The 15,945-nt window shown below is 49.6% G+C and overlaps 1 protein-coding gene and 1 pseudogene across 1 annotated transcript; both read right to left on the bottom strand.

Annotated features, from left to right (window-relative positions):
- Positions 1 to 3,843: 3,843 nt before the first annotated feature.
- LOC138444962 (UL16-binding protein 2-like) lies at positions 3,844 to 11,377 on the bottom strand. Its single transcript, XM_069598710.1, has 5 exons — positions 11,252 to 11,377; positions 6,340 to 6,603; positions 5,834 to 6,106; positions 5,067 to 5,202; positions 3,844 to 3,940 (listed from the first exon to the last, which is right to left on the bottom strand). The coding sequence occupies exons 1-5, from the start codon at positions 11,313 to 11,315 to the stop codon at positions 3,844 to 3,846; spliced, it is 834 nt and encodes a 277-aa protein (XP_069454811.1). The 5' UTR covers positions 11,316 to 11,377.
- On the bottom strand, positions 8,980 to 10,150 carry LOC138445159 (tyrosine-protein kinase RYK-like; annotated as a pseudogene).
- Positions 11,378 to 15,945: the final 4,568 nt, after the last annotated feature.

A 15,945-nucleotide genomic window follows, 5' to 3' on the forward strand; every position in this document is an offset into this window, starting at 1 on the left:
TAAATTTTCTCCTTCCAAATTTCACATTAGCATATGCTGAGCATTCTTACTCTCCTTCACTTTCCTTTAACCTGTATTTCACAATTTCTCTAGCTAAATTCTGGTGAAATATTTAAATCTATGTTCTAATTCCCTATTTCTTTAATTATGTCTTATCATAATGACTCAACTTGGCTCAGCCATGACTAGTATTTATACAGTGAAATTATTCAGCTAACTAGAGTTATAATGAAATTATAGTGGGAAAATGAGTGTTTATGAAATGTTCACTTGTGTGGTGAGGGTGAAGAGATCTAAAAGAGCTAAGTCTTGACTTAGGATAGTGAAAAAATAATTAGATAATTCCTACAAGTTAAAAAAGAATAGACATCAAAAAAATTAAGAAGTTGAAAAGTTACCTTCAAAGAAGGAAAAGGAGTGAAATAGAGGCTGGGGACTGATATTTAGTCATAAATCTCAAAAAAGACGTCCTTTTCATTATGGAGGACTGGAATGCAAAAGTAGGAAGTCAAGAAACACCTGGAGTAACAGGAAAATTTGGTCTTGGAATACAGAATGAGGCAGGGCAACGGCTAATAGAGTTTTGCCAAGAAAATGCACTGGTCATAGCAAACACCTTCTTCCAACAAAAGAGAAGACTCTACACATGGACATCACCAGATGGTCAACACCGAAATCAGATTGATTATATTCTTTGCAGCCAAAGAGGGAGAAGCTCTATACAGTCAGCAAAAACAAGACCAGGAGATGACTGTGGCTCAGATCATGAACTCCTTATTACCAAACTCAGACTTAAATTGAAGAAAGTAGGGAAAACTGCTAGACCATTCAGGTATGACCTAAATCAAATCCCTTATGATTATACAGTGGAAGTGAGAAATAGATTTAAGGGCCTAGATCTGATAGATAGAGTGCCTGATGAACTATGGAATGAGGTTCGTGACATTGTACAGGAGACAGGGATCAAGACCATCCCCATGGAAAAGAAATGCAAAAAAGCAAAATGGCCGTTTGGGGAGGCCTTACAAATAGCTGTGAAAAGGAGAGAGGCACAAAGCAAAAGAGAAAAGGAAAGATAAAAGCATCTGAATGCAGAGTTCCACAGAATAGCAAGGAGAGATAAGAAAGCCTTCTTCAGCAATCAATGCAAAGAAATAGAGGAAAACAACAGAATGGGAAAGACTAGAGATCTCTTCAAGAAAATTAGAGATACCAAGGGAACATTGCATGCAAAGATGGGCTCAATAATGGACAGAAATGCTATGGACCTAACAGAAGAAGATATAAAGAAGAGGTGGCAAGAATACACAGAAGAACTGTACAAAAAAGATCTTCACGACCCAGATAATCATGATGATGTGATCACTCATCTAGAGCCAGACATCTTGGAAAGTGAAGTCAGGTGGGCCTTGGAAAGCATCACTACGAACAAAGCTAGTGGAGGTGATGGAATTCCAGTTGAGCTATTTCAAATCCTGAAAGATTATGCTGTGAAAGTGCTGCACTCAATGTGACAGCAAATTTGGAAAACTCAGCAGTGGCCACAGGACTGGAAAAGGTCAGTTTTCATTCCAATCCCAAAGAAAGGCAATGCCAAAGAATGCTCAAACCACCGCACAATTGCACTCATCTCACATGCTAGTAAAGTAATGCTCAAAATTCTCCAAGCCAGGCTTCAGCAATACGTGAATCGTGAGCTTCCTGATATACAAGCTGGTTTCAGAAAAGGCAGAGGAACCAGGGATCAAATTGCCAACATCTGCTGGATCATGGAGAAAGTGAGAGAGTTCCAGAAAAAAACATCAATTTCTGCTTTATTGACTATGCCAAAGCCTTTGACTGTGTGGATCACAAGAAACTGGAAAATTCTGACAGAGATGGGAATATCAGACCACCTGACCTGCCTCTTGAGAAATCTCTAGACAGGTCAGGAAGCAACAGTTAGAACTGGACATGGAACAACAGACTGGTTCCAAATAGGAAAAGGAGTACATCAAGGCTATATATTGTTACCCTGCTTATTTAACTTATATGCAGAGTACATCATGAGAAACGCTGGGCTGGAAGAAGCACAAGCTGGAATCAAGATTGCCAGGAGAATTATCAATCACCTCAGATACGCAGATGACACCACCCTTATGGCAGAAAGTGAAGAGGAACTAAAAGGCCTCTTGATGAAAGTGAAAGAGGAGAGTGAAAAAGTTGGCTTAAAGCTCAACATTCAGAAAATGAAGATCATGGCATCCGGTCCCATCACTTCATGGGAAATAGATGGGAAACAGTGGAAACAGTGTCAGACTTTATTTTTGGGGGGCTCCAAAATCACTGCCGATGGTGACTGCAGCCATGAAATTAAAAGACACTTACTCGTTGAAAGAAAAGTTATGAGCAACCTAGATAGCATATTCAAAAGCAAAGATATTACTTTGTCGACTAAGGCCCGTCTAGTCAAGGCTATGGCTTTTCCAGTAGTCATGTATGGATGTGAGAGTTGGACTGTGAAGAAGGCTGAGCACAGAATAATTGATGCTTTTGAACTGTGGTGTTGGAGAAGACTCTTGAGTGTCCCTGGAACTGCAAGGAGAGCCAACCAGTCCATTCTGAAGAAGATCAGCCCTGGGATTTCTTTGGAAGGAATGATGCTAAAGCTGAAACTCCAGTACTTGGGCCACCTCATGCGAAGAGTTGACTCATTGGAAAAGACTCTGATGCTGGGAGGGATTGGGGGCAGGAGGAGAAGTGATGACAGAGGATGAGATGGCTGGATGGCATCACGGACTCGATGGACGTGAGTCTGAGTAAACTCCGGGAGTTGGTGATGCACAGGGTGGCCTGGTGTGCTGCGATTCATGGGGTCGCAAACAGTCGGACACGACTGAGCGACTGAACTGAACTGAAGTCTTGGGAATAGCAAGGAGAGATAAGAAAGATAAGAGAGATAAGAAAGCCTTCCTTACTCATCATTGCAAAGAAATAGAGGAAAACAATAGAATGGGAAAGACTAGAGATCTCTTCAGGAAAATTAGAGATACCAAGGGAACATTTCATGCAAAGATAAGCTCAATAAGGGACAGAAATGCTATGGACCTACCAGAAGCAGAAGATGTTAAGAAGAGGTGGCAACAATACACAGAAGAACTATACAAAAAAGATCTTCATGACCCAAATAACCACAACAGCAGCAGCAGCATAATAAATGGGCTTTCTCAGTGGCTCAGATGGTAAAGAATCTGCCTGCCAACACAGGAGACACAGCAGACGCGGGTTCAATCCCTGAGTTGGAGAGGTCCCCTGGAGAAGGAAATAGCAACCCACTTCAGTATTCTTGCCTGGAGAATCCCATGGACAGTGGAGCCTGGCAGGCTACAGTCCACAGGGTCACAAAGAGTTGGACCCGACTGAGTGACTAACACTTTCACTTTAAACATAATAAATTATTAAGGGAAACAGTCATAAATAAACCTTCACCTTATTGAAAATAGACTGAGGTGATTTCTCCGGACACAGAAAGAATCACTGAGTTCTGTAATAGCAGATGGTATTTTTCTTGCAATATCATTTGCAAGAACGAGGTCACGAGGCTGAGTCTAATTATCCACAGATTAGAATCAGATGATAAATGTCCTGTTTGTGGAGATTTCTTCACGTACTTGAATATTTCAGTGTGGAAATACCGTCACTTAGCACTAGGAGAAAGTGGCGAAATAAATTGTTCCTGGTTTTTTTTTTTTTAAGATGCTGTGTAGGATTTCATCAAATGTGATAAAGCCCATGAGATGATTCATCTACTGTGTCATCGTAACCGGAAAACACTGAGGCTTCTTGGGGTCTGATCTCCTGGATCTAAAGTGAAGAGCAGGAGAAAGGCAGACAGAGCATCTGCTGCGCTTCCTGGGAGCACCATCTCCTGCAGAAAAGAAACAGGTGTTGGTCCAGGGGGCTGAGGAACTCCTGTCACTTTCCTGCGGCGGCCTCTCCCAAGCCCCCCTCCAGCCCCGTGCTCACTGAGGGGCTCCTATGTCTTCCACCCCCACCCCCACCCCAGGCCCAGCAGCTTCTTGTCACCTCCTCCTCCTTCCTGCATCACAGTCACCCCAGGCCCTGACACCCTCTGCTCAGGCTCAGGACTGGAGCCAGTGAGGAATTAATCCCTTTACTCAGGTTCGGATCCTCCCCGAGGGGGGCCTAAAGGACCAGGGAACAGGTCCCTAGAGAAGGGCCCCCGCTTCCTGACAGCCGTGGGGGACTGCAGGCAAACCTCTTTCCTTCGTTCCCCTCTAGCCTCGGAGCCAGCAGCACACACAGTTCTCAGGACCAGGATCCCTGCCCCCATCTCTTCCTGGTCCGGCAGGCTGGGCGCCTCCACGCCAGCTCAGGCCCACCCATCCTGTCACCTCTGCTCGAGGGAGGGCCGCTCAGTGATGGGGCTCTGGGTCCCCAGAGGAGGCTGCTGATGTGCAGGCTGAGTCACAACTGCAGCTGCTCCAGGATCACAGGCCTGGCCTCAGGCCTTTCCCCAGTTTGTCCTGTGGGGCTCCTGCCTTGCCTGCTGGATGCAGGCCACTTCCTGTGAGAACAGGTCTTTGGAGTTGGGTCTGCAAAGGCCTTCCCGCCCCTTCCTCCTGGGATGAGAGCCCGGCCCCTCTCATCTTGGCCCCTGGGTGGGTCCCCTCCCCGTTGACACAGCACATGGAGCCCCCATACTGCTCTCAGCCCCCGTGAGTCCTGCCCTCGCCCTGAGTGCCTGCTGTTCTCACACCACCTACCCTGGGCCCTGCCAGCCAGCAGTCTGTGCTCAGTCAGGGGACTTGGCTAAACCCTTTTAACTTCCAACAGGCCCTCAGCTACCCCCCCACTTCCCACTGTCCTCTGACAGTGAGGACCTTTCAGAACTGAGGCCTGAGCTTGTCTGAGTTCTTGCTCTCAGGTTATATGAGGCCTTGTTCACCTGCTCATTTCCAGGATGAGGAGGTTCAGTGAGGGGCAGGGCTTGGCTGGGATTTCCCTCCCCGTCCTCACACCAGGCCCCGTGCCCCTGTCTTCCCTCTGAATTCTGCCCTCAGTACCTCTTCTTGTAATGGATACAGGCGATTATGATGCCCATTATGACAAAACTGGTGAGAACCCCGGTGGTGATCCAGCTGATATGGTTGCTGGCTGTGGCCGTGGGCTGCACTGTAGAAGGTCCCGTGGTCAGTGATGCTGCAAAGAGAGTAAGAGTGAAGCCCTTGTCCAGACTCCATACTCAGCAGATGCCTCCTAGCCCCCTGACTCAGTACCCCTACTGTGCAGACAGCTTGCACCCATCACATGGAGGCCCCTGTGATAGGTCCTCAGGCCAGATGGGGGGAACGGAGGAGCCCAGTCCTCACAGGGCTTTGACAGCTAATGGGGGAGCAAGGTTTCCAACATAGCCACTCAGTCCCGCTGTGACATCAGAAACGGTGACCTGAGGATGCAGTCCTCAGGAGTTACAGCAGAGGTGGTATTGACAGATTTCCAGAAGAAGGACTGGTGACATTTAGAAGAAGATTCTGGAAAGAGGGTACAGTGAGAAATAAATCCCAGAAATCAAAAGATATCTACAGGTTTGGGGTCAGCAAAAATCCATGTTCAGTCTTCCAAGGCCTGTGCTGTGAGGAGAGATGTCAGGAGTGGAAGAGGAAGGAGGGTGACAGAGCGTCCCCAGGCCATTGCTCTCCCAGGAACAACTCACCTCTGACGGATCACATTCTCAAACACACACACACACACACACACACACACACACACAGAGGGGTGGGTCTATGTCACCATGAGAGGACGACCACTTTCTCCTACTCTTGTCACTTACCCGAGGTCTTGAACATTTTCTCCCAGCGCACCAAGAAAGCATGAAGCCAGGCCCGACAGTCTCCCATGGAGACCTTGAAGAAGTCTGTCACAGCCCTGTCATTCTCCCATTTCTCTCTCATCTGTCTCCCTCCAGGATGAACCACTGTCCAATGTCCATTCTCCGAATCAAAGAGGAGGCACAGTTGTCCATTGAAGCCAAACTCCCAGAATGCACTGGTGTGTCCATTGTCTTCACGCCAGCGTGTCATCCTGGCCTGCAGGGTCAGAGGGCCTGATCCCACAGACGGAAAGAAAGAGCTCAGCCTCTGGGCTTGACAGATTCTTACCCACCTGGGTCCACCTCCCCTGGGCCCAGCTAATCTGGCCCTGGTCTCTCCTGCAACAGCTGCTCTTTCCACTGGACTACTAGGGAAGGACAATATCCAATTTTTTTTTTTTTAACCCGAAAACAGTGGATGCAGCTAAGCCCCCAGTCTACTCCTGCATTTGGATTTTCTAACTCACCCTTGTCTGTGTGTTTCTCCGGTGTACCGTCAGGCATCTGCCCCTGGAGCAAGTCTCCAGTGTCTCTGAGTGTGACAGTCTGTGCTTCCCAGGCATTCATACTTTTCACTTCCTCTCCCAATGGACTCATGTACTTGATCTTAGCTGTACCACAGTCATAGGAGAGAAAGACCTTTTGATCAACTTCTCCTTGAACTTCACACCATGGCTGATCATATCTGGGCTGAGGATCAATGGTGAAATTATAGGAAAGAGAATGAGGGTCTGTGAAGGCAAAACACAGTGAGGGTGAGGTTGGGGAAAAAAAGACCGTGAAGCCCCTTGCCCCAGTTATGTGAGAGCAGATTAAAGTGCAGGGCGGGCTGACAGAGCAATGACATCCCACAACACACACCATACAGCCAGTGCCCCTCCTCTCCTTGTGGAGAAGGAGGAGTCCCCTGCCTGGCAAAGATCACACATCCTGGCTGTGTCCCCTTGTCCACCAGGTCCATTCCCAGCATCATAACCTTTGCAGAGACGTGTCAGGCTGCTCTTCAGGAAAAGTCTAGATGACAGACGACTGTCAGAATCTAACCCCGTGTTCTGTGAGAGATGGGCAGCCTGTGGGAATGCTCCTGAGGAAGCAGGATCACAGGGAGAAGGGCAAAGAGGTGACGGGTTAGCACAGAACCCCAAGTTGGAGAAGGAAGAGTTAATAATTACGGGTCACAGGACTTAGCAAGGCTGGGGAGACACTGCTGATCTCCCACTAGGATGGGTCTCAGGAGCCTGGAGAAAGGCCTGGCCCACATGGCATGAAAGAGAAAGTCCAGAACTTCCGAGGCAGGTGGTAGAGGAGGGGATCCAAGGCTCGCAGATGTGAATCTGCCAGGCCAGACACGGTATGAAAGGGCAGGAAAGTGTCCAGGCCACCAGGCGCCATGGGAAAGCCTGATGGAGTCTATGGAGCCCGAGAGGAAAGTGTGGATGAGAAGCATCTCCAACAGCTCAAGGCTGACTTTTGTGGAAATCAGGGATAGTGGTAGGAGACCGTGTTCCCATCAGCTCCTGGCAGGAACAGGATGGAAAATGGGGAAAAATCAGATTCCAGGTGGATTGTTGTATGTCAGGAGCAAAGTTGGTACAATCGTCAAAGTGATTAGTGAAAGTCGCTAGTTGTGTCTGACTCTTGTAACCCCCATGGAGTCCATGGAATTCTCCAGGCCAGAATACTTCGGTGATTAGCCTTTCCCTTCTCCAGAGGATCTTCCCAATTCAGGGATCGAACCCAGGTCTCCTGCATTGCAGGCGGATTCTTTACCAACTGAGCTATCAGGGAAGCTGAAAGTCATTAGAGAGGCCCAATGCCAGCCAGGCCCTGATTGCAGAGAGCACAATGCTGGCTCAGAGTGCAGGGTGATCCTAGAGACAGAGAGATGGTCAGTGAACCTGGATGCAAACTGCTTGATTGACAGAAAACAAGGAGAGACAAACACAAGACTGGATGATCAGCAGGCTGAAAGCAGCCATCCCTCCCAAACATCCCTACCAAAATTCCAGAACTGAGCTACTTTTCAGAAGGCATCACCAGAGAAAGAAGCCACGTCCCAGTGAGGAGGGCCCTTTCATCACCACAGCAAGTGCAGAAGTCCTTCCATTCTCTCCCGATGAGCCACATGGTTATTTACTGGGATAAGTAAGTCCAATACTTTGGCCTTACTGATGCGAAGAACTGACTCACTGGAAGAGACCCTGATGCTGGGAAAGATTGAAGGCCAGAGGAGAAGCGGACGACAGAGGATGAGTTGGCTGGATGGCATCACCGACACGATGCACATGAGTTTGAGTAAGCTCTGGGAGTTGGTGATGGACAGGGAAGCTTGGCAGGCTGCAGTCCATGGGGTTGCAAAGGGTCGGACACCACTGAGTGACTGAAGTGAGCTAGAACTACTCCCACATTCTTATGGGACCCAGTGTGTTACTAACATCACGCACAGGAACAGTAGCATGATCACGGCACCCGTGCTGTGAAGAGATGCTCCGAGGACCAGGCAATTAATAGACACCTGTCTCAGGTCCTGCTAACGGTGGTTATCTCTGGGTCCACAGATCTACTCAGTGTCCATTGCACTTGTCCTGGACTTCTGACATGAATGGACAGTCTGTGTTGTTAGTAAACTACCATGGGTGAGGGTACCATAGTCGTGAATTCCACATTCACTCTTCTGACCCTGACTCACCATCCCCTGATACTACGTGTAAACAACATCATCTCCTGGAGGAAATCATGGAAATGAGTACCAACCTACAGTCACTCTAGGCCTGCAGAGCTCTGGTCCCTATCTTATCTCCACTGAATTACCACTGAGGTTCTAGGTTTCCTCTAATGGTACATATGAAACATTTCAGGCTTCGCAGACCCTAGGTCTCTGCTGCAACTGCTGTCCTGGCACAAAAGCAGTCACAATTGATGAATGATGAGTGTGGCTGGACCTGCTTCTTGGGCAGGTGACCCAACAGAACCGGTGACATCATAGCTATCTGTGTTTGGAAAGGTGCTACATGCTGTGTGAGGCATTTTACTTGGAAGCTCACAACACAGACTCCTAGTGTCCTGAAGAAAGTACACACCACCAGCAGTGAGAAAGCCCATACCATTCAGTGTGGCTCCTGGTATGGTCCTGGGGCCTGGCAGAGATGAGGCCTCTGGTCATGGAATGTCCTAGCAGCTGGGTCTTTGTGGAGGACTTCTCTTCTGACCAGGTAATCCATTCCACAGGCAATCTGACCTTGTGGACCAGGTCCTGTTGAGAAATTGCCTGCGGATTATTGGCCTCTACTACTTTGAGCTGCAGGCTCCCCTGGTGGCTCAGACAGTAAAGAATCTGCCTGCAATTCAGGAGACCTGAGTTTGATCCCTGGGTTGGAAAGATCACCTGGAGAAGAGAATAGCCACCCACTCCATTATTCTTGCCTGAAGAATTCCTCGGACAGAAGAGCCTGGTGGGCTACAGTCCATGGGGTGGCAAGAGTTGGACAGGACTGACTGGCTAATACACACACAGACACACAATTAGCAATGCTGTGAAAACTATTTACGAGTCTCCCAATTCATGTAAGGCAATATCACCAGGGGTTTTCTCTATCTTCTATATACACAAGGGAAATAGGAGGAAGATTTCTGTAACGAAGATCTCATAGCTTACAATGTTCAGTGAGAATCATTGTCACCTGAATTTCAGAAGCTTAATCTCTGTTTTTACAATCGATCGCTGTTCTTTATTTGGATCTTTTTCATCTACATAAATCCCATGGAAAATATGCCCTAAACTACCTTCTTGGAGTACATTCTGTCTGTGGATAGAGTTATCCTCTCCTTGGACATTTCGATATCCTTCACCTTTGCTCTGGCCCCCAAAAGAGTGGCACTTCTCAAAACACTCCTCTGCCCAGCCACAAGGCAGGATAACGGGATGGAAGTTCCACTGTTGGGTGTGTCTCCTCTCAGATACTGAGTCATCTGGGACATGGCTGAGACCACCTTTGGGAACTACTGGACACTGATGCTGTCTTTGAGTTCAATTCTTGTCATATTATGAAGGTGCAAAACAGCTAATATTATTACTACAGGAAATATAACTGCACGGCAAACCCCTGCGCTGATATAAAACACACGGGTAGAAGTAGCTGGAGCTGCATGAACAGGATCATAAACAGTTCTGCTAGTGGCTTTGTCTAAGACCGAAGTTTTTTGTAGCACATTTTCCTTCCTTTCAAATTTCTGAAGAAGGGAAGTTTTTGAAGAATTTACTGTCAAGTTGAGCTGCATCTAGTCTCATAACCTCATCATCTACTTTGCAGAAAAGGAAAGCTAGAGCCAATATAGTGCGTGGAAGTCCCCCCACCCCGTGCCCGTCGCACGCCGCGCCCCCCCCCCCCCCCCCCACAAAGCAGAAATGCTGACCCGGGGCAGGTCCACGAAATTGTCTACTTGGAAACCTGCTTGTATTCAACTTGGACTCTGCAGACCAAGTGAAAGGCAGGACATCTGTTTTGCTGGGTTAAAGGACAGACGTGGTGCCCAACAAAGCCACTTCTCTACTAAAAAAGTTCTGCATCTAGACCAATGGGCCCAGGCACCTGGTCCCTGCTCAAGAAGAGGCTCGCACTGGCCCCGGGGTCGCGGGTGAGGCCCGGGGGCTGGGGGTGGAGCCCGGGGCCAGGGGTGGAGCCCGGGGACCGGGGGTGGAGCCCTGGGGCAGGGCGGGGCGGAGCCCTGGGGCTGGGGGTGGAGCCGTGATGCAAAGCCCTGGGGCCGGGGGTGGAGTCAGCAGCTGCCGGCCAGACAAGAGCACTCAAGAACGGTTAGGCCGGGAGTGCGCCGCCGCCGCCTCCTGGGCACTCGTGTCCACTCTGCATTTATAACTTACGGCCGGGAAAGAGCGCTGGTCCTTCAAGGGCCGGGAGATGGAGGGACCAGAAGGGTCTCTGTTGCCTAGGTCGGGGCGGGAGGGTGTGCTTTTCGGGGCGGGTCTGGGTCTCTTCTCCACGGGATGGCCGACTGGTCCCAAACGGCCCGGCTCCAGGGCTCCCACTTCCCAGGGGCAGTCTGGACCCTTGGGGGGTTTCAATCCTATTTCCTGCCGCGTCCCGGCCCCCTCTTCTCCCAGCGTCACTTCCCAAATTCCCGGGCATTACTACTTCATCCAGGTGACCCTTGTTCTGGCCCAGAGAGCAGGCAAGAAGCCGGGAGGAGCCTCCGAGGACTAAATGGGCCAGGGAGGGGAAAGAGGTGGGGGCGGCGGCCCCACCCTGTAAAAAGTTTAGCGAAACCCCAGGACACCGCCCCTATCTCCTTCCCGGCTCATAACCCTTCCAAACTCCTCGCGTTCCCCCGCCACGCCCCGCGCAGGGTCATGCCCGAACTCACCGCTGGACGTTCCGCTGAACAAGATCATCGAAATCAAAACGACACTGGTCTTGGAGCCACCCATCTCTCCCTTTGCCACCTGGATCCCAATTTTTTAGGAGTGCGAGGCTGCCAAGCCAGAACCCGCGATCCTCTCCCGCTAGCCCACAGCTGCACCGCCCCAGGTTTCCTAGCAGTAACCACTAGGAACCCCCGCGTCGCCGGGGCTGGGCGGGGCATCCTAACAGTTCTTTCCCTTTCTATCCTGGCTTCCCTGTGTACTCCTCTGCCCACTTGTTTACGCGGTGCGTCAGCTTGCAATGGTGATAGGAGACCGCCTAGTTCTTGTTGCTGAAGCTGAAACGCCAGTACTTTGGCCACCTGATAAGAAGAAGTGACTCATTGGAAAAGACCCTGATGCTGGCAAGGATTGAAGTCGGTAGGAGAAGGGGATGACAGAGGATGAGATGGTTGGAAGGCATCACCGACTCGATGGACATGAGTTTGAGTAAAATCCGGGAGTTGGTGATGGGCTTGCAGTCCATGGGGTCGCAAAGAGTCAGACACGACTGAGCCACTGAACTTAAGGCTCTTGTTTCTCACCTTTTCCCTTATCAGTCTTGTCTCTTGTTCCTTATCAGATCGGGGGCACTCAAGCCAGTCATGTGAGTTGGGAGGAGACAAGGAACAAAAGAAAATTCTTGTTCGGGCCACTGGGTCGGGTCAGTCAGCGGACAAGCTTGTCCCTAAGTACCTGAATGGTCAGGGCATCAGTCGCAGTGAGGAAATCCCACCAGAGTCGCCATCTGTTACAGAAAGGGGGACTCCTTGCAGGGTCTGAGAGTGAGCTTTTGTCTAACATTGGGAAATTATTGGATCCACGAGACACGCATGCTGACAAGGCAAGAGGCTTTTTTGGGAAGGGGCTACAGGGTGGAAAGCAGTAGAGTAAGGGAACCCAGGAGCACTGCTCTGCCACATGATTTGTAGTCTCAGGGTCTTTGGTGATGGAATTAGTTTCTGGGTCATCTATGGTCAATCTTTCTGACTCAGGGTCGTCCCTGGTGTCAGAAATGTGTTCTGGTGAGCTTTATTGATATTTCTGAGAGTTTATTTATATAGTACTTACTTTCCCTTAACCCAATTATATCCAGCTCAGTTACAAAATCATTTTCATTTAAAGACAGAACCAGTAATCTCCTTGTTTTACTGCTTCGGTTTAAAAAATGCTATTTTTTCCCCCTCCCTCTGGGGGACCACAGATGGATCAGATGGTTCCTGAGAACCCAGGCGAAAGACTTACATTTTGGAGAGGAGAAATGGAAGCTCCCTTTTTTGTTTGTTTTGTTTTTAAAGCCTTCCAAAATGATTGTGAACAGTGACTGAAGCCATGAAATTGAAATATGCTTGCTCCTTGGAAGAAAAGCTATGACAAACCTAGACAGCATACTAAAAAGCAGAGACATCACTTTCCCAACAAAGGTCCCTATAGTCAAAGCTATGATTTTTTCAGTAGTCATGTATCAACGTGAGAGTTGGACCATAAGAAGGCTGAGAACTGAAGGACTGATGTTTTTGAGCTGTGGTGTTGAGGAAGACTCTTGAGAGTCCCTTGGACAGCAAGGAAATCAAACCAGTCAATCTTAAAGGAAATCAGTCCTGAATATTCATTGGAAGGACTGATGCTGCAGTTGAAGCTCCAGTACACTGGCCACCTGATGCGAAGAGATGATTCATTGGAAAAGACCTGGGAAAGATGCTGGGAAAGATTGAAGGCAGGAGGAGAAGGGGATGACAGGGGACAAGATGGTTGGATGGCATCACTGACTCAATCAACATGAGTGTGAGCAAGCTCCACGTGATGGTGAAGGACAAGGAAGCCTGGTTTGCTGCAGTCCACCGGGTTGCAAAGAGTCAGACATGCCTGAGTGACTGAACAACAAGTAACCCATGCCCACAATTGTAGCAGAGCTTTGTAGGAGCAATTGGGCAGAGAAAAGTACATAAAACAAAGATGTTTTTAAATTCACTGACTGAGAGAACCTACCAATGACAGAAAATTAACAAACAAGAAACAAAGAGAGGGTCTTACTGGGAAGCGGCCTCTGGGGCACTTTGTCCAGCCCAGTGCAACTCATCTCTCAACTGGGCCTTCTGCAAGGGGGCCAGTGGGAACCTCAAGCCTGAGGTGGGAACACAAAACAAACAAGTGGTGGTGAAAAAGGTGACCCAGCAGGGAGTCTCTTGGATGGAAAAGGACAGGAGTGGAGGTATGAGGACCAAGGGGGAGCAAAAGGGAGGAGGGACAGAAAAGGCTGAAAAACAGAAAGGGAGCCATTGCCTTTTCAACCCCTGCACTCTGCAGGTGTCTATTTATTCAGGAACCAACCTGCAGGCTTCCAGAAAGGGCCAGTGAGGGAGGGAGCACCCTGGCCACTGCCCACTGGGGTGATCAAGCCCAGAAACCAGCCCTTTGTACATCGGCTGTGGGCCTGCAGCCCAGAGGTGGGATTCTCACCCACGCATAAACTAGCATATAGAGAAATCTGCCAGTTCACTGAGTTCCCAACGGGACTTCTCTTGGCGGCAGGAAAATAGAAGTGAGAATATTGGTATGATCAGACATCCAGGCACTATCTAATAAGAGGTTTGAACCTCTATCATTCTCACAAATCTCCTATGAGGCAGAACCTGCTGGACCAAGACCTGCAGGGTATGAGGTGGGTCTCTCCCACCAGCTTGTCACCCATCAAAGTGAGCCATTGACAGCCAGAGGGAGCTTTGTCTCCTAAGTTGAGAGGAGTGATGCTGTCCTTGCCGAGGTCCACTCTCTCAGAAGGATAAGAAAGAGAGAGGAGAAGTGGAGAGATAATAGATGAGGGAAAGGGACAAAGGGTGAGGGGGAGTGTGATGCCTGAATGAGGGCCCTGAGGCCCCCAGGGGCCAGGAAGGCAGACCAACCAAACCTGGTGACTCTGAGCCAAGGTTCAGGCGGCCACTTGTCACCACGGGGAAGTTGCACCCTGAGGTCACAGAGATGCCCAGATGCTCTGGCAGAAAAGGGACAGTAGCCCTTCATGGTTGCCACAGAGTATGTTAACGATCAGGCTTCTTGGCTTCCTTAATCAATCAGTTCATTCAGTTCAGTTCATTCAGTCGCTCAGTCATGTCTGACTCTCTGCGACCCCATGGACTGCAGCATGCCAGGCCTCCCTGTCCATGTCCAACTCACAGTGTTTACTCAAACTCGTGCCCATTGAGTCAATGATGCCACAGGGGCAGGGGCTCTGGGTTCGGCAGACTTGGGTATGGCTTGGTGCTGCAGACATGGGTATGGCATAAGTCCTCCTCGTGGAGGTCGCCATTAATCCCACAAAGAGCTGCCAGAACGTACACAGGACTGGGCAAATAGACTCTTGGAGGGCACAAACAGAACCTTAATCAATAGAAGTGGATAAGAGGCCAGATAAGAAATCCAGGCGAGGCTTCCCTGGGACACGTGGTGCAGTGTGAGGGCGCGAGCATGCACAAGGGGTCTCCTTGCTCATTCCCTTAAGGGGAAGGGTGGGGGGGGGGCAGGCTGGCCCCTTATATGGGATGAGTGTAGGGGCGGGCCAAGGGTTAGGACCTGAAGGATGGCTTAGGTGGCCTGCCCACCGTCATGGCAGTGCCCTGTGCAGGGATCATACCATGTACCCTGCTTTTCCAGTTGGGTTTTTTATCTTTTCATTCATAATTAACCCCAACTTGGCATGCATGCAGTTATTTTCAGTCCCTTATAATTTCTTTGTATTTTGTTACTGGAGGAGATCATTGTCCAGGTGCAAGCACTAGAGCAAAGGTCCACAGATCCCAGGTTTCAAGTCCTGGCAGATCTCACTGGTGCTGTTGGACATGTTTCTCATCCGCGCTTTCCTCTCGGGCTCCATGGAGTCCATCATGCTCTCCCATGGAGCTGGTGGACTGCACACGTTTCTACCCTTTCATACCATGTCTGCCCTGGCAGATTCACTTCTCTGAGCCTTGGATCCCCTCCTCTCCCACCTGCTTCAGAAGTTGTGGACTTTCTGTTTCATGCCAGCTGGGCCAGGTCTTTCTCCAGGCTTCCAAGACCCATCCTAGTGTGAGATCAGCAGCATCTCCTTGGCCTTGCTAAGTCCTGTCCCCCTAATTGTGAACTCTCCCTTCCCCAGCTTTGGGTTCTGTTCTCATTCTCCCCCACTGTGATCCTGCTTCCTCAGGAGCAGCCCCCAAAGGCTCCTCATCTCTCCTCACGACACTCAGAGACATTCTCAAAGTCCTCTGTGTTTAGGCCTCTCCTTCTGAGCTGGCCTGGCCCACCTCTGGAAAAAATTGTGTCAGTTCATGCTAGGTGTGGAGCTTTTGAACACACTGGAGACAGGCATATCCAGGGCCATGTGATTTTTTCGCCTGATCAAGGCTTCCTCCTCTTCCTCAGCCAGTAACTAGGGTGTGTTTTGGGTAGGGGGCATAGACAGGGCTGTCCTGCTCTGTCAGCCAGCCCTGCAGCCCTACTCCGCTCTCACATAACTGGGGGAGGAGGCCTATGGGTCTTTTTCTCCCAACCTCACCCTCACTGTTTTGCCTTCACACATGCTCACTCTCTTTCCTATAATTTCACCATCAGTCCTCAGCCCAGACCTGGACAGCCATGGTGTGAGGTTCAAGTCCAGGTGGACGGAGAGGTTTTTCTC

This window comes from Ovis canadensis, chromosome 8 (genome assembly GCF_042477335.2).
Source record: "Ovis canadensis isolate MfBH-ARS-UI-01 breed Bighorn chromosome 8, ARS-UI_OviCan_v2, whole genome shotgun sequence".
Classification (NCBI taxonomy): domain Eukaryota; kingdom Metazoa; phylum Chordata; class Mammalia; order Artiodactyla; family Bovidae; genus Ovis; species Ovis canadensis.